At 38.1% G+C, this 25,966-nt stretch overlaps 1 protein-coding gene and 1 long non-coding RNA gene across 7 annotated transcripts in view; one reads left to right on the forward strand and one right to left on the reverse strand.

Moving 5' to 3' along the window:
* Positions 1-10,286, forward strand: part of LOC118972658 (uncharacterized) — a 134,162-nt gene extending 123,876 nt beyond the window's left edge. The window contains exon 2 of the long non-coding RNA XR_012132276.1: positions 1-10,286. This exon is cut by the window's left edge and continues 17,828 nt beyond it. This is a non-coding gene — a long non-coding RNA (uncharacterized lncRNA).
* Positions 1-25,966, reverse strand: part of UMAD1 (UBAP1-MVB12-associated (UMA) domain containing 1) — a 257,771-nt gene that overhangs the window by 78,189 nt on the left and 153,616 nt on the right. Inside the window, exons 4-5 of one of the 6 annotated variants that reach the window (XM_073238789.1) lie at positions 11,327-11,555; positions 10,441-11,168 (exon numbers count right to left, since the gene is read on the reverse strand). The exons of the other annotated variants lie outside the window; for them this stretch is intronic. Coding sequence (XP_073094890.1) covers positions 11,152-11,168; positions 11,327-11,555 — 246 coding nt within the window. The 3' untranslated portion in view covers positions 10,441-11,151. Of the gene's footprint in view, positions 1-10,440; positions 11,169-11,326; positions 11,556-25,966 lie in introns of those variants that run through there. 6 annotated transcript variants of the gene reach the window in all.

Below are 25,966 nucleotides of genomic sequence, written 5' to 3' on the forward strand. Positions count from 1 at the left end.
AGAGAAATGGATCATGGAGGGAGTGGAGGCCTGGGACGACTGAACACCTAGCCCTGGAGATCTGCTCTGGGAGCATGTATCTACATTGGATGGTGCTCTGGCGATTAGTGGGGTTGGAAAACTAAGACAGCCAGAATACCTGGAGAGACTGAGATTCCAGCTGCTTGTAGAAAATGGATGCATATCTGGCTGATCTGGGCATGCAGTCTGAGAGAATTCCTAAAAGCTAGAGGGCTGCTAATGGGGCAAGGATTTCACAGAGCTTACTGCTCAGGAGAAAAGGCAGGTTGACAAAATTGTTGGGGTGCACTCTGCCCAGCAGGTTAGGAACTTTCATGATTTTTGGGCGCTGCAACCCCCTGTCCAGCTATGTAGCTCCAAGACCCCCCACCATGATAGGCAGCCTGCTGCACCTTCCTCCCAGCCAGCCTCGCCCCTCACAAACTGGTAAACCCTGCCCTAGCATCAGGCCAGTCAGAGAGAAGCCCTGTACAGCAGCTACAAATGCAAAGCACAGAGGCTTACATCTGTGTGTTTGGCCCACTGGTTCTGGCAGTAGATGCAGGCATAGTAACCCGGAAGCAGGAAACAGCTCTTTCCTCCCCCAGGCACCAGCACCACTCCCCTGCGACCCCCAACATTGCTCCAGGGGCTGAGCAGCTCCAGAGAGAAGAGCTTCTGGGCACTACAGGGCACCACCTACAAACATGAAACGTCAAAGGAATCTGGTTCAAAGCAAAATCTCAACACCATCAGAAAAAGGGTCAAGCAAGACTGAACTAATCAATCTTCCTGAAAGAGATTTCAAAATAAAAATCATAAACATACTCCTGGGGGTACAGAAAAATATTCAAGAACTGAGGAATGGATTTAGGATAAAGATCCAATAATTGAGGAACACAATGGAGGGTTTTAAAAGCAGATTAGATACAGTGGAGGAGATGATAAATGAAATAGAAATTAGAGAAGAGGAATACAAAGAAGCTGAGGCACAGACAGAAAAAAGGATCTCTAGGAATGAAAGAATACTGAGAGAACTGTGTGACCAATCCAAACAGAACAAAACTCATATTATAGGGGTTCCAGAGGAAGAAGAGAGAGAAAAAGAGATATAAAGCATCTCTGAGGAAGTGATTGCTGAAAACTTGCCAAATATGGGGAAGGAGATAATCTCTCAGGCCATGGAAGTCCAAAGATCTCCCAACACAAAGGACCCAAGGAGAACAACACCAAGACATATAATAATTAAAATGGCAAAGATCAAGGATAAGGACAGACTATTAAAAGCAGCCAGAGAGAGAAATAAGATCACACACAAAGGAAACCCCATCAGGATATCATCAGAATTCTCAGCAGAAACCTTACAGGCTAGAAGGGAGTGGCATGATATATTTAATGCAACGAAGCATAAGGGCCTTGAACCAAGAATACTCTATCCAGAAAGATTACCATTTAGATTTGAAGGAGTGATTAAACAATTTCCAGATAAGCAAAAGATGAGAGAATTTACCTCCCACAAACCATCTCCACAGTGTAATTTGGAGGGACTGCTATAGATGGAGGTGTTCCTATGGTTAAATAGCTGTCACCAGAGGTAATAAAAAGGGATACACAAAGAGTATAGAAATATGATACCTAATATATAAAGAATGGAGGAGGAAGAAAAGGAGGGAATAAAAAAGAACCTTTAGATTGTGTTTGTAATAGCATACTAGGTGAGTTAAGTCAGACTCTTACAGATAATAAGAAAGTTACCCTTGAACCTTTGGTAACCATGAATCTAAAGCCTGCAATGGCAATAAGTACATACCTATCGATAATCACACTAATTATAAATGGTCTGAATGCACCAATCAAAAGATATAAGAGTCACTGAATGGTAGAAACAATACCCAACTATATGCTGCCTACAAGAGACTCACTTCAAACCCAAAGATATACACAGAGTAAAAGTGAAGGGATGGAAAAGATATTTCAACTAATGGGGAGAAAAAAGCAGGAGGTACAGTACTTGTTATCAGACAAAATAGACTTTAAAACAAAGAAAGTCACAAGAGACAAAGAAGGACATTACATAATGATAAAGGGGTCAATATAACAAGAGGATATAACCATTATAAATATATATTCACCCAACACAGAAGCACCTACATGTGTGAAAAGATACTAACAAAATTAAAAGGAGAAATAGAATGCAATGCATTCATTCTAGGAGATTCAACACTCCACTCACTACAAAGGACAGATAAGCCAGACAGAAAATAAGTAAGGAGACAGAGGTATTGAACAACACATTAGAACAGATGGACCTAACAGACACTTATAGAACTCTCCACCCAAAAGCAGCAGGATAAGCATTCTTCTCAAGTGCACATGGAACATTTTCAAGAATAGACCATATACTAGGTCACAAAAAGAGTCTCAGTAAATTAAAAAAGATTGAAATAGTACCAAGCAGCTTCTCAGACCACAAAGGTATAAAACTAGAAATTATGCAAAGAAAATGAAAAAGCCCACAAACTCATGGAGGCATCACAACATGCTCCTAAGTAACCAATGGATCAACGGCCAAACAAAAACAGAGATCAAGCAATATATGGAGACAAATGATGATAATAATTCAACAATGCAAAATCTGGGGGACACAGCAAAGGCCATGCTAAGAGGGAAATGTATTGCAATACAGGCCTACCTTAGGGAAGTAAAGCAATCCCATATGAACGTCTAAACTCATAATGAACAAAACTAGAAAAAGAAGAACAAATGAGGCCCAAAGTAAGTAGAAGGAGGGACATAATAAAGATTAGAGCAGAAATAAATAAAATTGAGAACAATAAAACAATAGAAAGAATCAATGAAAGCAGGAGCTGGTTCTTTGAGAAAATAAACAAAATAGATAAACCCCTAGCCAGACTTATCAAGAAAAAAAAGAGAGTCTACACACATAAACAGAATCAGAAATGAGAAAGGAAAAATCAGTATGGACACCACAGAAATACAAAGCATCATGAGAGAATACTATGAAAAAATATATGCCAACAAATTGGATCACCTAGAAGAAATGGACAAGTCTCTAGAAACATACAACCCTCCAAGGCTGACCCAGAAAGAAATAGAAAATCTGAACAGACCAATTATCAGCAATGTAATTGAATTGTAATAAAAAAAACTACCTAAGAACAAAACCACTGGACCAGATGGCCTCAATGCTGAATTTTATCAAACATTTAGTGAAGACCTAATATGGATTTTCCTTTAAGTTTTCCAGAAAGTAGAAGAGGAGGGAATACTTCCAAACTCATTCTATGAGGCCAACATCACTCTAATACCAAAAACAGGCAAAGACATCACAAAAAAAGAAAATTACAGACCAGTATCCCTGATGAACATAGATGCAAAAATACTCAACAAAATATTAGCAAACCGAATTCAAAAATACATAAAAAAGATCATCCATCATGATCAAGTAGGATTTATTTCAGGGATGCAAGGATGGTACAATATTAGGAAATCCATCAACATCATCCACCACATCAACAAAAAGGACAAAAACCACATGATCATCTCCATAGACATTGAAAAAGCATTTAACAGAATTCAACATCCATTCATAATAAAAACTGTCAACAAAATGGGTATAGAGAGCAAGTACCTCAAGATAATAAAGGTCATAAAAGACAAACCCATAGCTTTTCCTTTAAGATCGGGAACAAAACAAGGACGCCCACTTTCCCCACTTTTATTCAACATAGTTGTAGACGTCCTTGCCATGGCAATCAGACAACACAAAAAAATAAAAGTCATCCAGATTGGTAAAGAAAAAGTCAGACTGTCCCTGTTTGCAGATGACATGATATTGTACATAAAAAACCCTAAAGAATCCACTCCAAAACTACTAGATCTAATATCTGAATTCAGCAAACTTGCAGGATACAAAATTAATACACAGAAATCTGTTGCATTCCTATACACTAATGATAAACTAGAAGAAAAAGAAATCAGGAAAACAATTCCATTCACAATTGCATCAAAAAGAATAACTAGGAATAAACCTAATAAGGGAAGTGAAAGACCCATACTCTGAAAACTACAAGACACTCATGAGAGAAATTAAAGAAGTTACCAGTAAATGGAAATACATCCCGTGCTCATGGATAGGAAGAATTAATATTATCAGAATGGCCATCCTGCCTAAAGCAATCTACAGATTCAATGCAATCCATATCAAAATACAAACAGCTTTCCTCAACAAACTAGAGAAAATAGTTCCAAAATTCATATGGAACCACAAAAGACCCCGAATACCAAAGCAATCCCGAGAAGGAAGAATAAAGCAGGAGGGATTATGCTCCCCGACTTGAAGCTCTACTACAAAGCCACAGTAATCAAGACAATTTGGTACTGGCACAAGAAGAGACCCAGTCCAGTGGAACAGACTAGGGAGCCCAGATATAAACCCAAGTACATATGATCATACATATGGTCAATTAATATATGATAAAAGAGCCATGGATATAGAATGGGGAAATGACAGCCTCTTCAACAACTGGTGTTGGCAAAACTGGACAGTTACATGCAAGAGAATGAAACTGATTATTGTCTATCCCCAAAAACAAAAGTAAACTTGAAATGGATCAAACACCTGAATGTAAGTCATGAAACCATAAAACTCTTAGAAGACAACATAAGGTAACATCTCCTGATTATAAACATGAGCAACTTTTTTCTGAATGCATCTCCTCGAGCAAGGGAAAAAAGGCAAAAATGAACACATGGGACTACATCAAACTAAAATGCTACTGTACAGCAAAGGACACCATCAACAGAACAAAAAGGCATCCTACAGTAAAGTGCAATACATTTGTAAATGATATATTTGATAAGGGGTTAACATTCAAAATATACAAATAACTCACACGACTCAACAACCAAAAAGCAAATACCCTGATAAAAAAATGCGTGGAGGATATAAACAGACAATTCTCCAAAGAAGAAATTCAGATGGCCAACAGACACACAAAAAGATGTTCCACATCACTGATTATCAGGGAAATGCAAATTAAAACCACAATGAGATATCACCTCATGCCAATTAGGATGGCCAGTATTGAGAAGACTAAGAACAATAAATGCTGGCAAGGATGTGGAGAAAGGGGAACCCTCCCACACTGCTGGTGAGAATGTAAGCTAATTCAACCACTGTGGAAAGCAAAATGGAGAGGTTCCTCAAAAAACTAAAAATAGAAATGCCATTCCACTCCTAGGAATTTATCAAAAAAATATAATTTCTCATATTCAAAGAGATATGTGCACTCCTATGTTTATTGTAGCACTATTTACAATAGCCAAGATATGGAAGCAACCTAAGTGTCCTTCAATAGATGCATGGGTAAAGAATATGTGGTACATATACACAATGGAATACCATTCAGCCATAAGAAAGAAATAAATCCTACCATTTGCAACAACATGGATAGAGCTGGAGGATATTACGCTCAGTGAAATAAACCAGGCGGAGAAAGACAAGTACCAAATCATTTCCTTCATTTGTGGAGTGTAACAATGAAGCAAAACTGAAGGAACAAAATAGTAGCCGACTCACAGACGCCAAGAAGGGACTAGCAGTTACCATAGTGGAAGGGTGGGGGAGGGTGGTAGGGAGAGAGGGAAAAGGGAATTGAGGGGTATCATGATTGGTACACATGGTGTGGAATCATGGGGAAGACATGTAGCACAGAGAAGGCAAATAATGACCCTGTGGCATCTTAGTACACTGATGGGTATGGACTGCAATGGGGTATGTGGGAGACACGATAATATGGGTGTATGTAGTAATCACATTGTTTTTTCGTGTGTAACCTTCATAAGAGTGTATATCAATATACCTTAATAAATAAACAAATAAATAAAAAGAAAAAAAAAGAAAAAGTACTCTCATGCACAGTATGTTGGAATATAAATTGGTGCAGCCACTATAGAGAACAGTATGGAGGTTCCTCAAAAAATTAAAGGACTGCCATATGATCCAGCAATTCCACTTCTGGGTATTTATCCAAAGGAAAATAAAACACTAACTCAAAAAGATATATGCTTGCCCAAGCTTGCTGCAGCATTATACAATAGCCAAGACATGGAAGCAACTTACGTGTTCATTGATGGATGAATGGGAAAAGAAAATGTGATATATGTGGGGGCCCGGCCTATGGCCGAGGCTAAGCCCCACTCTAGCTGGACAATGCCCTAAAGATGGCGCCTGCTTCCTGCTCACCACACTTTCCCCTCTTCCCTGTTGGGGATTGGCCCAGCAGACTTCCATACCCGTGCACAGCTCGTGCTGCCCGCTTAGAGTGGCGCATGACACCTATCCGCTTAAAGGTCACGCATGATACTGTCCCGGATTGGTTGGGTGACTGAATATAAGGGAGCCCGCCGGGAGGGAGAAAAGCACCCCGACAACTGCTGTAACCACCATGAGAGATTAGACAATAAAGCCTAGAGAAGAATCAAGATCTTGGGCGTGTTGCTTCCGCCCCCTGAAGGGTCATGACAAGTGGTGCCGAAACCCGGGAATTGCTAAACCTCGTCGCGACCTGATCCGCTGACCCTGGTGCCTGCCGATGAACGTCGCTGGACGCCGTTCAGTCAGCTGGCCAGACCGGGAGAGGGAACCGAGGAGGGTGAGTGGATCGGCGAGTAAACTGAAAGTATACGTGGCTGGGCAGACAGCAGGCAGTTGTGGTGGGTGTTTATGTGTAGTGTGTGTGTCCGGTTAGTGTTTGTGACATTGTTTATTATAATATATGGAATGAGGAGGCGCCAGTGAAGGTTCGCAGAGCGGCGACGAAATCAAAAGGTTCGCAGAGTGGCGACGAAATCAAAAGGTTCGCAGAGTGGCGATGAAATCAAAAGGTTCACGGAATTAGCGACGTAGTCCATCTAAATCATAACTAGGATACTTCCCCCTTTAGAGAGAGGATGGGGACGGAGGACCAGGATTGGGTTTTTCTTCGGGGCCACTGAGGGAGAACAGCCTAAAAAGGCCCGTGTGGGTACCTCAGTGGCCCCTCACCAAAGAAAAGAAGGAAGCAGCCCAAACTTGAGTACAAGAACAGATAGCAGCTGGTCACCTCCAGCCCTCTACCTCGCCATGGAACACACCTATTTTTGTAATTAGGAAAAAGTATCAAAGACTGTTTCTTCTCCATCCCGCTTCACCTCAGAGACTGTCAAAGGTTTATTGCCACAGGGCATGGCTAATAGCCCCACCATGTGTATGTAAAGAAGGCCTTACAAACTGTCAGGAAACAGTTTCCCCTGATAATCATCTATCATTATATGGATGACATCCTTTTGTGTCATGAGAGCAGCAGGGAGCTAGAGACAACCCTCAGGGTCAGGGTATGGTGGAACACACCACCTCACCCTCAAGAATGCCTTATATAAACAAAAAGGGGGAATAGGAGAAGACTTTAGAACACTGGCCAAAACACATGCCTAAAGTTTTGTGGAAGGATGTGTTGGAAGGAAAATGGAAAGGCCTGGACCCAGTGATAATCTGGACCCGAGGCTCGGTTTGTGTTTTTCCACAGGGCCAGCAGAACCCCGTTTGGGTGCCTGAACGTCTGATATGCAGAGTGGAAAATCCCGGAGCGGAGGTACAAGATGATCGCACTGCTTCTGCTCCTGCCGTGGATCCTACAGCAGGCAACGGCGGAGCCGAGCTGCAGCTGCAGCCACCGCCACGCTGACTACCACCATTCCTACGGCAGAGACGCTGAATGGTCTGTCCCAGGCCACTGAACCTTCTTCAAGAACAATTGGACCTCTTGGGGGAGGTTTTGTCTGTGGGCTGCGTATATGAGGGTGTATTACTGGTATTCCTTTTCATAATTATTCTAAAGCTGCCAACTTGTCCAGACAGTTAGGCAAGATGTTAAACGCCACCAAAGCCTGGTCAGGTGTAGGTGTCATAGGAATATTGCTAATTGTGGGCCTCCTCCTGGTTGGGAGGAAACTCTGTTCCATACAAAAACAGCAATGGGGAGAACGGAAGGTCCTGTTGCAGGCCATGGCAGTGCTAGAGGAAGGCATCTCCCCTAGAGTATGGCTTAATATGCTGGATCAGTAGTCAAGGACGGGTAAGATCGGGAGCTGCGCATATCAACCTAAGACAGGGCGCAGACCTAAGCTGTCTGTTGCCTGAGGACGGGTAAGAATGCCACAGACTCCGGACGACCTAAGACAGGCATGATCCCGACAGCCCTTTGGTTATAAAACAATAAAGGGGGAGATGTGGGGGCCCGGCCTACGGCCGAGGCTAAGCCCCACTCTAGCTGGACAATGCCCTAAAGATGGCGCCTGCTTCCTGCTCACCACACTTTCCCCTCTTCCCTGTTGGGGATTGGCCCAGCAGACTTCCGTACCCGTGCACAGCTCGTGCTGCCCGCTTAGAGTGGCGCGTGACACCTATCCGCTTAAAGGTCATGCATGATACTGTCCCGGATTGGTTGGGTGACTGAATATAAGGGAGTCCACCGGGAGGGAAAAAAAGCTTCCCGACAACTGCTGTAACCGCCGTGAGAGATTAGACAATAAAGCCTAGAGAAGAATCAAGACCTTGGGCATGTTGCCTCGGCCCCTGAAGGGTCGCGACAATATATATATTATATAACTGAATATTATTCTGCTATAAAAAAGAAGAAAATCTTGCCATTTGTGACAAGATAGATGGACCTTGAGGATACTATGTTAAGTGAAATAAGTCAGACTGATCTCACTTACATGTGGAATTTAAAAACAAACAAACAAAGCCCTCCTAGATACAGAGAACAGGAGAACAGATTGGTGGTTGCCAGGGGTTAGGGTTGAGGGGTAGAAGAAATGGGTGAAGTGAGTCAAAAGATACCAACTTCCTGTTATAAAATGAGTAAGTCCTGGGGATGTAATGTACATCATGCTGACTATAGTTAATAATGCATTGTATATTTGAAAGTTGTAAGAGAACAGACCTTAAAAGCTCTCATCACAAGAAAACAATTTGTTTCTATGTGTGGTGATGGATCTTAACTAGACTTACTGTGATAATTATTGCGATAAATATTGAATCATTATGTTCTACACCTGAAACTAATATGTTGTCAATTATATCTCAATTAAAAAGATACCTTAGACATGTTAATTTCTCTCATTGTTCACTACTCATCTGTCTATCTAATGGCCTAATTCAAAAACAGCTGAAAAAATAAAAAACAATACTCATCCAAATAGCTTTTTTTTTAACTGGCTTTTTGAAATCATGGTGAAAATTTGATAATCTTTGGTTATGCTTTGGTAACTATACCAGATTCTGTTATAACATTGAATTAGATTTTAAAACTTCATATGTATTGAGTTTCAATAATTGCTCCCAAATTTAAAATATTTTACCATTAGATATTCCGCTCAGTCACATATGTTTAAAGGTTTTTCACTTCTAAAATATATTTGATCATATGTGCAGTCAAAATTCACTCCCCTTCATGCTCACCCTCATCCCATTTCTCCTCATTGCCTGCTGTTCTTTCCTTATAATATTTCCCACACTTGGTTTCCTTATGTTTTGTCCAACTCCCCTACTGTACTATAATCCTCACCAGGGCAGTGCCATGACTTCATTCCCCACTCTGCCTGGTGCCATGCCTTATGCCAGACACACTAAAGGGACTCAGATACTCTTTTAATAGACAAATGCAGTTCACCTTCTGATTCCTAATTCATTTCTTTCCTCTGTATTACACTGCCTTAGCCATTTTTATAATTAGCATGCACACTTTTTAACTGCAAAATGGTCATTTTTATATTCATTTGACGAAGCTTCTACTAAAAGACATTTGCTTTCTTTTGATGCTTATGAAATTCTTAGAGTGTTTTCAGTTGAGAATCATCTTTTGATGTATGTTAGCAAATGTGAATTAAGGCAATGAAGAATTTTTTTACCTTACTACTAAATGAGGAAAGGAATTCTTGAAAGTTTTAGATACCCCTGGAAGCTCTTTTGAGCCAGTGAAATATCTGGCACATTGTTTTTTAAAAATAATTTTTAACATTTGTTAATATTAATTGGCTAAATTGTCAATGCCTATTTCAACTTGGCTAGTCTGTGCCATCTATTTTTCCACAGTAACTTTAACTGAATTTAAGAATTTGTTCTACTACTAAATGTATCAAAATATACCTTATGGTCAATCTGTATTTCCTTTGCTATCTTAAAATAAAATGACATACCATTAATGTTTTTAAAAAGAGAATGTGTTTAGCAATTTTTAATGCATTTCAGTGAATTTGGTAACTAGGTTGAAGTTACATAAATGTGTGATTTCACTGCAGGAAGTCTCCAGTTCTACATCAGCAGTTGGTCTGGTGTCTAAGATGTTCACAGTTTGGTTAAAATTATGTTCAGTACCAAATGTAGTACTTCCACCAAGTATGGCAGAGTCAAATGATGCCACTGGTGCCCTCAAAAATGCCAACAGAGGACAGGTTGAATAAAGCTTAGTGTTACTTAAATGCTTGTTAGAGGGAGTTATTTCTCTGAGCATTGCTAAATGAGGGAAAAGGAGAAACTTGTGACATCTTGACTAGAAAGCTGCCTGGATCCCTACCACGTGCGTTTGGAAGCCAGGAAATCATCATAAAAACTGTAAATGGTCCTGTTATTATGCAGTCTTCAAACCTGAAGGAAAAGACAACTAGAAAGTCAAGTCTACTTTTATTAGGTCAATTATTAGTACTTCTGAAGGGAAGGTTTTTAAAATTGCTATCTATACTCTGGCAATTCTATTTTATTGCCAGCATTATTTAAACTACTACTTTTAAAGATGTGGAGATAGAAATATGCTTCAATTCAATTCAGTTCATTTATGCAATGAAGACAGAGTGCTGGAAGATACACAGATGAGCGAGACACAGTTCCTGCTTTCACAGACATATGGTCTGCCCATTTATTCATATTCACTCAAGCCCTACTACATCTCTTTCTCCAAAAGTTTTGAGTCAATATCCTACAGAATAAATAAAACACTGAAAAAGAAATTCAGGGACAAGGAAAATAGAAACAAAGTATGCTGCAGATAAGAATCAGTATGACTGTATTTTTTACACTTCAAAGTTGGCTCAAAGTTCCTGGGCACCTGCAGCACAAAAGAAAGACACAAGTGTTAAAAAAAAAAAAAAGAAAAGAAAGAAAGAAAAGAGGAAGAGACACTAGAATACAAAACCAAAATTTTAAAAAATGCTAGCAAAGGTAACAATCAGTATAATGTAGGAATGTCTAAAATGGGGAACTAACCTCTGACATGGAACCTGGAAAACAGTCCTATGCTGGGCTGGGGTGTGAAGGTCAGAGCTGAGCTCCATAACAGCTGTCGGATGCCGCCCAAAAAGCATTGCACGCTCAATACCCAGGGAGCAGAGAGCTGTGCAACCGAATGGCATGTCTGAGATGTGGAAGTCCGGTCTAGCGCAGAGTGTGAGGCAGACTGCAGTCCTGCAGGGACCTGCCGAGGGTGTAGGCCCACCTGCAAACACCATGCTAAGCTTTGTACATTTCTGTTAAGTAGCAGGTGACATTAGATTTTGAGAGGGGGAGAAGTTGGGAATACAACCGCTTCTTTTCTTTCTTTTTTCCTTTTTTTTTTTTTAAGTACAGAACTCTGACACCATGTAAAAAAATAGACCAGAAAGGCAGAATTCAGGAGGAAGAAGGATCTTCAGGTGGCTATAATAAATCAGATGAGTGATGATAAGGGTCTGATGTCTGGTCCTGGCAGAGGAGAGGTAAAGGAGAGGACAGACAAGAGACTCTCTGACAGGACTTAGTGAATAATTAAATGCGAGGAAAAGGATGAGTCGCACATGACTCCAGCCCCTAAATCCTACTGACCAAAGACATCCAGAAGGCTGATACTGCGTGCTTTCTCTAATGTGTTGTTAGGACTGATGTCAATAAAAGTAACATATACTTTTGTATCATGAAAATTTTTCATTGATGAAAAAAGTATACACAATTTTTAAAAAGCTTATGTCAGGACATGACATACATCTTTCTTTAAAATAAAAATGAAATCTGCTATTTCTGCCAGTCCTATGATGAGACCTAAAGCACTGTGGTTGTGCTCTGAGCTCAGGTTTTAGCATTTTCCTTTTTCTGCTCATTTACATTTATAAAAAGTAAAAGGTGCTTTCATTTTTTTTCAGGGATATTCAAATGACTGGCACTCACCAAGTGCCTTTGTATAGCCCTCCCACCTTGCCAAAAACAAGGCAAAACTATGATCAAAGGAGATACTTCAAAATTACTTGCTGAATGAATAAATTTAAAAACAAAATTAAAATCAAACAAATCACTTGCTCCCCAAACCTAAAGGCAGTGATTACTGTTAGTACCAGACTACAGCATTATGGTTACATGCACATGTGTCACTGACGGCTGTCCATTAAATGATAAAATTTTCATCAAGAAAAATCTATCTCCTAAATAATTGACCTGAATCACCAACAAAATGTGTTGTTATGAAAAACTGCATGCTGCTATATCCAAAGCCAAGTCTCGGCAGTGCCAATTCTAAAAACTGCTATAGATGGAGCAAGAAAATGTTTGGGAGACACTACAACAAACTTACAATGTTTCTTTAGAAAGTGACATGACTATACGTCTGCTCTTATAAAATTAGAAATTTTGCCCCTTATAATGTGTTCCATCTGGACATGTTTTTGTTTTTTGTGTTTTGAAGGAAAACCACTGATTTTTATCTACCCTAATTTAAAGATAACGTTGTCAGGGTCCTCCTAATCACGTACAAAATAGAGGTCAAACTTTTAGTTTTGCCAGTCAAAGCCCTAGAGGATCTGAGCCGGTTGACCTCTAGTCGTCATTCCCTCCAGTGATTCCTGAGGAGTGAGGGTCTGTGCCACTGGCTGTGCATGTGCTGAGGAGGAGGAGCACTAGGAGGCTGGGCAGAAAGGAGGCACAGTGGAGGGCAGGACAGGGCACGGCTATTTCCTTTCTTTTCTGTATCAAAGCCTTTAGTGGTGGCCCCTCAGCCTGCACGCTCAGCACCTGTGTGTACACGAAGTGCTCAGCAGGGATGGGGTCTCGGCAGACTGACCGAGCCACGGTGAGCTCAGAGCTCGGGGCTCTGGGAATCCGGCGGCAGAGCACTAGTGCCCAATTCTCATTCAGTGACTGGGCAGTTAAGTGTTTGGATCAAGTCCAATACATGCGAATTCAAGTTAGAGTCACTGGGCCCTCTAAGTGACCGGGCAAGTCATTTTCTAAGTCTCAGTCTCAACTGTAAAATGGGGAGAACTAAATGATATATGTACATATGCTACATTCAGCATAGTACCCCAACCCTGGTAGAAGAGAAAAAAATAACTTTTCTTACTATTATTGAATGCTAGATTCAGAACACCAGAACTCGGGGATTCAGTTTAATAACCTCATTCGTCCGTTTAAACAAACGGCAACTATCAAACATCCCTTTACTTCCTAAAACACTGTGTTGTAAACTCAAATGAAGAATTCAGTAAAAATATTTTGAACTTATCAGAGGTTTTCCTAAGTATTTTCCCAAACAAGATGGTAGTGGTAAATAGCAAAGGAACTCTTTTGTACTACCACTTTTTGAACATTATCCAAAATCTGATACATTCAAAAGAAGAGAACTCTAAAAATGGCCTTAACATGGCTTCTTGAAACAAACGTTTGCTCCAAAAAAAGTCTTTGACAGCATTTTAGTTAAAAACTGATTGTACAAACAGCTTATAAGAGACAGTCTTAAACATATTTACGTATTTCCAACTTTATATTTGTGTGAATTGGAATTGTTGCTGCTGGTTAACATTAAGAACCAGAATTGTCTTTTTGGATATAGAAGCTCACCTTTGTCTTAAACAGCATGCTACTGAACCAAATATCCCTTTACTACATACTAATCACAGAATGGTCCATTTTCCCCTCTAAAGAACTTAATTTGACTCAGGTATACTGTTACTTCTATTTCATTATGTTAAAATCTTATTGTCATTTTCTTAAGTTACATTTTAGTTGGCCAGTAAAATTGGTATTACATTTATGATTTTGGTGTGAATTTTTTTTCTCTTAAAATATAAGTTAAAGCTTGGGTCAATTTTTAAAATAGAAATAATATTTTAAAACACTAAAAAAATTCAAATAGTGTAAGTAAATCAAATATATTAATTTAAATATGCTACAATAACAGGTGGTACAAATCAAAGGTAGGGGCCTGGCCTCCACCATTCATGTCTGCCTGTTCAAATCTATCCATTTCCTACCTTTCGTAGGTCTTCCTTGGCCACCATAGTCACAATCATCACTCTCTGGATTCTGAATTTCTCCTATAGAATTTAATCTATATGATTTAGTTTTACTATGTGATTAATACATAATCATATGATATAATATACCGTTATTTAAATTTTCAAGTATCTATGTCCTGGACTATTAGACTGATAAAACACTTGAGGGCAAAAAGAATTCACTCATCTCCTTAGCACCAAGCATAGTACTATGCAAACAATGAGCACACTATTTTTCTATATATTTTTCTGAATGGTCTTATAATTCCTTATATTCATTAAAATAATTACCACCTTAAAGGCAATCCTAATATAACACTGACTAAAATAAGCTAGGTTTTAGTTCTAAGTATTTTTTATTTGAATAATCCCATAAAGACAGAAGATAACAGATTATTTGCCCCAATTTGAATTTCTGTAAGATAACTAGTTGCATATTGGAGAGCTTTTTCCTTTCTTCTTTAGTTACAGATACGTATCATGGCAACATGCCTAGCTAACAACATTTCCCAGCCAGTTCCTTGCTAGCAGAGGTAGCCAGTCACATGTAGGTGAAAGCTGTTGGAACTTTTTGAAAAGCTACTTAAAAGGGTCTTGCTTTTGCCCCAATCCCCTCCTTCTAGGGTTGGAGATGCATTAGCCATACTGTAATCAAGAGGCAAATGTACGGGAGCCAGCTATTACAGGTTGTTGGAGCAGAAAGACAGAAGTCTAGGACTTTTAGGTATCATGGACCCATTACACTGGCCCTCGAATGCTGAACTTGGGACATTTTTAGATGAAGAAAAATAAACCCCTGATTTGCTTAGGTCACTACTTTAAGATTGCCCATCATTGGCAATCAAAAGCAATTCCTGATTCATCTGTGCACCTACACACTTCAGGCAGCACCAAGGTAATTTTGATTAAAAGACCCTCAGCTTTTTTAAAAAACACCTTTTTCCTTGGTATTATTATAAGGTATATACTTGCTGTAAAGTATAGTCATGCCAATACTATTCATTCTTTCGAGATGGGGACTGAGAGCATTTGTGAAAATGCAAATGTTGCCTGAGAGGAGTTATACTTTAAGCTCTCAATATAACTGAGTATCTTACATGAAATATTTTATTAACTTTCATGACTGGGTAGGCCCTGTGGGAATGGAACATAAGACAGATAAGTTTTCCTTCAGGAAGACTAATCAAGAACAGAAGCAACACCAGGATGCTACAGTTAAGAACCTTTTCCTCCCTCTCCTGCCCTCGTCTCTCCACCCCAACCCTTTGACTTCATTCCTGATGGGAAGCCTCTGGGGTAGAAGGTACAAAAATAAAGGATATAGAACCTGAAAGGAAAGGTTGCCAAAGGCAAACCTATGTCTTTATTACATAAGGCTGCCCATGACTACCTCTTTGTATGGGAATACTTTATTTACTCTATAAAAACATTCTGCATTTAATAAAAAGCATTGGCAGATTAACTATTTAGCTGAAAGCTAAGAGTCACTTTCCTATTGACCAACGAGAGGAAGGAAAGAACAAGAATGGTAGTGCACAGCTGAGCACAGGAAAGCTCAGTGGATTTACTTAGTTTCACCCGGCAGACAGTTGATCCTTTCTGGTTCTGAAACACTTCTCATGGGCTTGTTATTTTCTAGGCTGTGCTAGAAGTTAGAGAGTCAGAAATGATCATGATGATAATGTCTTGTCCTCAAAAAACCTGCAAACTTCTCCAAGAGGCAAACATTGTAAATAAACCATTGCAATGCACAGTGAGGCATGTGACAGCACAAGTGTATATTAAAATTGAAGTAGGAGAGCTGAGTTCACTCCAAGGATAGTGAAGGGTGGTCAGGGAAAGGCTCAGAGCAAATGAAGCCGGTACAGGATTTTCAAGGATGAACAGGATTTTTCTGGGGAGATAAAAGGGGATATGCAGTCTAGTCAGAGGGAACAATGAGCAACAAGCTGAAGATATACAAAAGCATGCTAAGAGGCTCTACAAATACTGTTATTGCTGTAGCGTTGAGCTCTAAGGAAGAAGTAAAAGAAGGGGAATTAAGTAGAGCCCAGATCAGGAAGAGCACTGAATGCCATGCTAATTGGCATGCACTTTACCTGGTAAGTAGTCACAGGAGGTGAGCCAGTGACATGGTAACATTTAGGTTGCAGAAAAATCACTGCTACCTGTCAATTGGAAGGGAGAGAGGCTGGAGGAAGGAGTATCACCTAGGAAACCTTAGTTACAATGCAGATGACAGGGATCACGATGTGCATGTTGAGAGGTTCTCAGGATTTGTCATGCAGAGGGCCCAGTGCAGGGAGGAGGGAGAGGACAGGGAAGCTAGACTCTTTCACCATGACGGTTAGTTTTGGAAGAGTCACTTTCACCTGCCCTTCACATTTATAAGGCACATAGGAAATGCATATTCTTTCTGAAATCACTCTTTTAAAGTTCTAAAATATCTGTAATGATACTCTTAGAGATTTCATACTAAATGAATCAAAAATAGAGGCAAGCGAGAAGGAGAATCTGAGTTTTGCTGTCGGTGTCCTCTTAGTTTTCAGAATCACTTTATAGAAGATGGCATTTTCTTCTTTTTAAAATGAGAAGTAGGCAAGATGAGAATAGAGTACGCCCTGTCCTTTCTCCTCCAAAATATGTGGTAAGTGAGGAAACATACTTGAAACACTTTGAGCTTCAAAGACTTGTCCCTAGTATGATACCTGCAAGTACTGGGTTGTGATAGGATGATCAGCAAATAGCAATGTATGGAAGGGCCAAGCACAGAATTTCTGTGACTCAGGAGTTCTCTGAGTTAGTAAGAGAGCTGAATTATGGTTATGGCTGCCAGATCAATCACAGATTCTTCTTTTAGTCTAAGCATGACACAAATATTGCATGGAACAACTTAAAATAAAAAACTATCTGTTTATCTGAAACTCAAATTCAACTGGGCATCCAGAATTTTTACTTTCTAAATCTGGTGGTCCTACTTATGGTAATAACTTAAGGGGAAAAATTTCACTCAATTAATTTCCTATTCATCTTATTTGTGGCATTTTTATTCCTTTTATGTAAAAGGAAATGGTCTAGCTACATGTAAGCTACATGAAGCACAACAATATAAAATTGGGAGAATAAATGACTAGGAAGTTATAAAAATTTTCCAAACTATACTGGGAATCTCATCTTTTAAAAGCTGTACCATTTAAAACAGCAAAGGTGGGGGGATATCTAACTAATGAAACAGTATATAAGTACTTTTTAAAGAAAGAATAAATAAGGTTTATTAACATATTATAAGTACCACAACTTCAAAGAATTATTTCTAAAGAGCAAATAGCCCACAAGAATATGGAGGTATAAAAACCTTTTGCAAAGAGATAACACTTAGAAAAAAATGTTAACAAAGCATACTTTCATGATAAATGACAGAAAAGACACCCCCCCCCTCACCCTACCCCCACCCGCCACCAACCCACTGCCAAAAAAGGTTTTCTTGTTCACTTGTGTTACTAATTTGTCCTTATTGGCTGCCAGAAAAAGGGTGACAGTGCCATGTTTGGGACCCAGGGCAAGATGGTAGAAAACCTAACTGTCCAAATCTGGGAATCTTACAGCATTTACACTGAAGCATTGTGGCTACTTTGTATGCACCATGAGCTCACTTTTGTTACTTCCAGACCACCTTCCCCATTAAAGCACAGATATCACTTGGGAGCTATGTAGAGGGTAGATACCAAATCATCTGTCTGCTGGGAGATACAGACCTCCATCTTGTATGCATATCGGCTGGAGTAAAAAGAGCCCTCATTCATCAAATTAAAAAAGCACTCTCTCATTTTATGCTAATTGTACGGTCCTTAGCATGATATACAAAAGATTGCCTAAGATGAAAGGCATTAAAAAGAAAACTACCAGTTTCAGAGGGGTTTTTGGAACAAGATTAACTTACTACTTTTTAAAGAAAGTAAATGACTAATTCAAGTATTACATTTATCTTCACCGAATGACCTTTTCAGGTTTTATTATTATCAATGCCTATTCAACTCCCTCTCTCTGCCTAACATAATGTGACTTCATTCTACTAATTTCAGTGCTCCAAAATCCTTTAGGCTGGTGTCAAACAGACAATAAAGTAAGAATTTAAAATAAAGTACACAGAAGTTTTATATGATTTTTTTTCACAAAGGAAATTGTTGAACTTCACTGGTAAAGAGAGGCTGATTATAAATAAATGCTTACACAATGCTCCTTACGACATGTACATTCTGCTTCACCTGGTTTCTTATAAAAGCACAGTATCAAAAACTCATTTTTGGTTATGAATATTATTATCTGTAAATAGGTGACAGAATATTATTCAAGGGTCGTAAATAAGATGATAAACCATGACAATTTATGACATGCCATAATTTATGGTACATGGTAACATACAAATTGGGTCTTCGAAAACCTGCATTCATTTATATTTATGTTACTATAAATATCAATTAATCATTAACAACTACGTAGAGCAAAGGTAGGTGCGGTTCATTCCTTTGGGCTGCATGGCCACAAAGCAGCACTCGCTCCTTCCATAACTACCTATCAACTGCTCTCAGTCAAGGGGCCCAGGGCTGGCAATTCCTAAGAACAGCTGTTTCAACCGCAGCCCCAGCAGAGAGCAAAAGAAAAATTGAGCTTCCCAGACTTTCAAAAGGACTGACTGTTAGAGGGGTTAAAAGCTGAATCAGATATGCTGCTAACTAATATTTATTATACATATTAATGATTTAACCTATTAGATGGTTGTTGTTCAATAAAACTATAAGGTGAACCACATATGTGATTTTACATTTTCTGGTGGCCATGCTAAGTTAAAAGAAACAGGTGACACTAATTTTCATGCTTTTTTTTTAATCCAGTATATCCAGAATATTATCATGGCAACATGGAATGAACATAAAATATTATCAAGATATTTTACAATCTTTTTTTATGCCAAGAATTTGAAACCCAGTATGTGTTTTACACTTACAGCCTGTCTGAATTCACACTAGTCACATTTCAAGTGCTTAATAGCTACATGTGGCAAGCAGCTACCACATTAGGCAGTGTAGTTAAAATTTAACCAAGTAAAAAAAAAAAACAAACCACAACCTTGTTCTTAATTACTACCTAATGTTTTGATGCAAGTCAAATCTCATGCCATGAGTGAGGTTACTCGTTCTTTGTGTTAATGAACACAGTAAAAACACACGAAAACTATACCACTAAAAACAGACTGAATCCCAAGAAGGCCAAGCTTAATTTTCATTAATAACTAGTATTTATCTATTAAACTACTTGTTTTTCCTAACCAAAATTTCTGATTTTGCCACAAATTTCAGGAGTTTTAGTTTTCTCTCAGGATCTAATCAGCAGCCACATCATCCAGCATTTGGTGAAAGAGACACATCTTTGTCATTTGCTATGTGAATAAAATAGTTTTCCAAAGTAGAATATTATGTTATTCCTAAACTCAAACTGGTTTATGACTAATTGGTGAGAATCATGGAGTTTCCTCATGAAAAGAGTTCCAAAAAATCAAGAAAATAATCCCTAAAAACAAACGAGTGCCAAAATGCACTGAATTCCAGGCTAACAAGCTCTTTGGCCTTATGAAGCTACAAAAGACAGCTTAAGGGATTGCATGCTGTACTGAAACCCAACAAGCCATTTTAAAAAGCTGAGGCAGGGATGATCATTAGTGGAAAAATAAGCAACAGAGAAGTGCCAGCATTTAATCCTCACATCTGAATAGTCAAAATTTAATAGAGAACATTTCTTTTTTTAATGAATGCCATTTTATGTTTTCTTCTCATTTATTGTTAGAAAATTTTAATTTCAAGTTTGGGTTTTGACTTAACTGACAATTCCAGGAAATATATTTGAAACCAAAAAGTTAGTGGAATTATAAATTTTATAATCAACACCTGAAAAAGATCTTGAGATACAAACAGAAGATTCCTCTTAATCACTTATAATAAAATTAAGTAACATATTTAAATAAGTCAGAAAAAATATTCTCATATTATGCTTTTATCCACAATTTATAATTTAACCTATATGCCTCATTATAAATCATTATCAGATCTCATACACTCCTGTAGCACCCACCATTAGTAAAAATCCTTAATATTTAACATGATTAAGAAAGTAGTGGTAGGGTTAACTGGTTAATTTGGTTAACTGATGGTTAGCTTTGTGATGCCCTAAAATTTGTTTGACTGCAGATTACCTTTGAAACATAGAGTTACAGCCTCCCAGCTGGAGTTCAGTTATGGTCAACTGGCTTGCATTGCTGTTGGAATGATAAGCTTTAAGAAGTACACAAATCTCCAACAGACTAATAGCCCATAAATTTTCACACATGGAAAACAACATTTAACATAGCCTTGGCCCAAATGGGTGTTTGAGCAACAGTTATAGAAATAGATGAAATGGTCTCATAGTTCAAAAAGGCACTTGGAGAAGAAGCTAAGGAAATATAATGTATTAACCAGGCTAATCAGGTTTTAGTTAGGTAATGATAAAAATGCAAATGCAAAGTTACTCATCAGATCTTTAGTGACTAAATAACCTTATACCAGATTCTGAATCTATTTTTCTTTTAGACTGAATTTACAATCATTTTAAGTTGAAAGCACAGAACACTGATTTTGGTTCTCAAAGTCAATAGGCATTAAGTGGAGGTTTAAAAAGAACAAACAAGTTAACACCGATGGAGATTTATCCAACTAAAACTGGTTCATCTCTCTCTAATATGATTCCATGGCCCTTTTGCACAAGTGTGATTTCTGGAGGGTCTTTGCAGACATGGTGTATGAGTGCTGAAATTCCCTTTCACTGACTTTGGACTTGCAAGTTCACTGTGGCCCTGGCTGCCCAAGCACTGGTTTAACAGAAATGCTACTGCCAATGCTTCCTTCTTTCCTTATTCAACAACTATTTATTTGACACTTACATGTGAGTATTTTTAGGCATTGGAGCTTCACCAACAAATAAGACAGTGAAAACCCCATCTTTTGAGAATCTTACACTCTTCCAGTAATTGCTTGTAACTTGTCAGATACAGCACAATATAAGCAATTCTTGAATGTAAACATTATTTGATACATTAAAAATTGGGAATTAAAATCTTAAGAAGCAGCAATAAAATTAATTGTTTTGAGAAAATCTTTGGATACTTATCATTTACTTATTTTGTCAATTTTTAAATTTTTATGCAAAAAAGTCTTGTACTAACTAGTTAAAAGGGGACAAAACACATGCAAAAAGATACTTAGGAATCACTACTTAAAAATAAGAGGAAAACATTTTGAATCATTTAAAGAGTGTCTTCATTCAGAAATGGATACCACAAACAGTTAATAAAAGGAAAAACACCCAAAATGCAACTGAGTTTTAAGGAACAGCATAATACATGATAGAACTAAAAGTCTCTGAGGGTTTGGGAATCAGAATCCTCATTGAGCTGGCCTAACAGAAATGATTAAAGATAATCTGAAAAACTAACAGAAACTGTGGAAGAACCTGGTGAGAATAATTCAATTCAGAGAGATGGAGTCATTTTACAAATATACTCCAATTAATCTAGCACTGAAAAAATAAGGAACTTGCATAAAGGAACAGTGTTTCAAAGGTAATGAACTGGACAAGTTAATTCTGTCTTTGGTCTAATCTAAATGTTCATTCCTGCACACAGCAGACATTAAACATTTATTGAGTGGCTAACCCATGCCACGCACAGTGCTAGGCACAAGGAACACAATGTGGAGTCAACCAGTATCTCCACTTCATAATGCTCCTGGTCATGATACAAGGAACTAGAACACAGGTGCAAAAAGGTGCTGAGGGAGCAGAAGACAGGACTTTACTCTGCCTGAAGGGGCAAAGATGGTATCTAAGATGAAAGACGTTTGAGCACAGGTGTGAAGGATGATAGGACTTTCCCAAGTGAACACTTGGATAAAGAAAGCTCTTTAAGAAAAGGAGATAAAGGGGTAAGGGATAAAGAAAGCACTTCAGGAAAAGGAGAGAATTGCACATCTAAACTCAAAGAGAAAGGAATATGCTCAAGGTTTAAGAAACTCCCTAACTCCCTATGGTGACACAGAACAGATGTAGATACTGGGGGCAGGACCAGATCGTGAAGGGATGCACACATCAGACAAAAGTTACTTTTTCATTGCATAGTCAGATGGAATTTCTCATTCAGAAAAATTTGTAGTTGTGTGAAGACAATAGAAATATGGTTGTTTAATTTAAACTCTCTATATAGTCACAAGAAGTTACGACTGTAACATGAACCAAAAGAGGAAAAAATAAGGACCATTTGCTACTAATTAAAATCAGGGGATTAGAGAAAAGATGGCTGTGGGAAATAGGAACAGTTGTTCTCCCAACATGGACCTCTCACCCTGCTGATTTTGTGGTTTTTAAAACTACCAAAGTGAAGACTGGAAAAATGGCAATGAAATGACTACCAAAATATGAACAGAATATTCTATATTGTTTTTATAATAATTTCTAAGCTGGAGATAGAAAACTAGATTTGCTAAGCAAAAAGCTACTAGCATTACCACATGTTGGTTCCTTTAAGCATTTATATAATAAACACACATATTGAATCTAAAGTAGCTCCATGCAATACAGTAACAAGGTTTCAGTTCCTTAATTCTAATTGCAATCAATTGCAGTGAATCAACAGCTGAGATGGGCAGTTAAAGTTATACAACTTTAACAAACTAAAATTGCTAAAGTTAAATAAATATCATCGTGGTCACTTTAAGCTACCTAGCTTCAACAAGCAGAGCTACAAAAGCAGCAGGTTAGCCAGTTTCTGGCAAGGAATAATTGGTGGTGAGCAACAGACTGTGTACATGAGCAGAAACATTGCGTAAAACGCACATTACTGGCTTACCCACACCATATGTGCACTTTGGATGGGAACACGGGCAGCTCTCATGCACCTCACATAGCTGGTCTTACTGGCGAGGATGAATGAACATTATGTTTCAGTGTGCTAGTTAACTTCACAGGAAGAGAAAAAATAACAGAATTGTGACCTTTCAGTTATAGTTTTTTCCAGCAAAACTGAAATTAGGACAAAGATGTAGAGGTAACAAAAATAAACAAATTTGAAGTTATGGTAAAGATCTTTTCCATATCTGATAAGCATGCCTCAAGCTAATTAATCTTATCAATGTTTTGAGCGATCAACAGCCTATGCTAATCTGATTGTCAAAATAGAAGCCAAAAGTTTATAGATTTCAAGAAATAATAATAAAGTGAGTGTTTTAATTGTTCTTTATTAGCAGCCAGATTTACAATGTCTTAAGACAGACTTTGTAAGCAAAAGCAAAGATCTTGGAAGTGGTTTTTGCAATCTGACAATTTACCTGCAGGAAATATGGACTATTCTTTCCTAACAAACATGGAAGCTTGATTAATCATTGCCTAAAATCTTCATTATGAAGCAGATCCCCATCTCCTCATATCTCACCTACCCCCGAATCAAAGTAGTAGTATCAAGGTTGGCATTTGGTAGCAAAATCCCAATACACTTTCCGAAGAAGTAAAGAGCGAGGACCTCTGGGGAGGAAAAGATCTCAGGCACTATGATTAGCACACATAAAGTAGCGGGCGTGCGGGGAGCACAGGGAGGCAGCAGAGCATAGAGAAGACCAAGTAGTGACTCTATAGCATCTTACTACGCTGATGGACGGTGACTGTAATGGGGTATGTGGTGGGGACATGATAATGGGGGGAATCTAGTAACCACAATGTTGCTCATGTAACTGTATATTAATGATACCAAATTAAAAAAAAAAAGATCTCAAGCACTGCATCTAATACACCTAGTTTATTGAGAATTGAATTTGAAGAGAAGCTTAGCAAGTTGTCCTAGATCATATGCTTGGTGAGCAGAGAAGTTCAGCAAAAATGTACTTTCTGCTATAGTATATGGCCCAGTAATTCAAATGAAAATAAAGATTGGAGAAATGCACTCTACAAAATCTTCTCCCTAAAAGGTATCTTGCATAAGATAAACACATCAAATAATTAAATTTACTGTTTAAATAACAGTGTAATAATCCACCTGTGTTTCACTTCCCACTAAATCAGAAATATGAAAATGTTTTATATGAGGATAAACAATAAATTAAGATCCCTGCAAATCATCATCTGATAAAATTATATTTTCATTAACGATTATAAAGGGATAAATTAGTATCTTCAAATTAAGAGCCTCAGCATCATACATGTAAAGGAGAAAGCAAGATTTTTAGATGAATACATGTTCAAACCAGTAGTCCACACCTTTTTTGGGGGAAACATGAGACTTTGTAACTGATACAATGTCTGTGACAGTCAGGTTGATCAATGAGAAAAGTTTGGGGCTATGTGATTTCCAACGAGATGTGATGTGAAGAATAACCTCTAAGTCACCTCACTCTTCTCTCTGCTGGAAAGGCCCCTGGGTGAGAGGACAAATGTTTGACAAATTGCACTCAGATTTGGTGCTCTGTGATGAAGTAATTAACGGATCTTAAACCTAAATGAACCAAAGCAGTAAAGTACCAACACATCTCCTGAAGATCCTTACCATTGTTTTTAATAGCATGCAAAATAGTTTTTCTATTAAGCAAAAACTGCCCTAGAATGAACACATTGTTTCCTCACCACCAACCTTACTTTCATTTAAAATATAAGACATACTCATTATAGACAAATTGGAAAGTCAGAACACCGGAAAGGAAAGGATGATTTAACCCATGTACGCATCCTCCCAACGGCAACTACTCTTAATGTTTTTATGTATTACATCATCTTTCTCTGCAGTTTTCACACAAAGCAATCATCTTGTATATAGTTTTGTACCTCATATTTTTAACTGAAATTGTGAATCCAGGAGCGTTTATATTTTATTGGAAACTAATCATAAATTTCACTTATGAAAACTAAAATATATCTCATTGAATGGATTGCCATTGCTTTGCACATAAAACTTGTGGATTAAAAGGATTATTTTCTTAGGATAGAATCCTAAAAGTGGAATTACTGTCAAACTATATTAACATCTTTATTGTTCTCAATATGTAGTGCCAAACTGCTTTCCAAAAATGGTGTACCAATTAAAACTGCCTTTCAGTATCAATACCCATTATGTCTGAATTTGGACTAAGATTATCTTAAAAGAATAAACAGTTTGAGAATTATCTTTACATTAATCCTTTAAATTTATAAACTCATATACTATGTTACATTAAAAAATTCTTAAAACTGAAATCCTGGCATCCAATAGATGAATGTTTGCTATTCTTGAAACTCTTCTAGAGAATCACTCTACCCGGTCTCCTTTTTCCTATGCCATGCAACCCCGATTCTTATCCACAAGGAACTAGATATTTAATGGGTGATACTTCCTTTCTAAAGAGTGGTAACCAAAGTCTACATAACATGGAATTCTCAGAGATCAAGGATATTTTCATTCATTTAGTGATGATATGAAATAAAACCAACAAGGGTATTAGTCCCTACAGAGTCTGAAGGCTCCTATAGACTCTGTTAAAAGACATAAGGGAAGTATGGAAGT

The sequence above is a fragment of the Manis javanica genome, chromosome 6 (genome assembly GCF_040802235.1).
Source record: "Manis javanica isolate MJ-LG chromosome 6, MJ_LKY, whole genome shotgun sequence".
Lineage (NCBI taxonomy): Eukaryota > Metazoa > Chordata > Mammalia > Pholidota > Manidae > Manis > Manis javanica.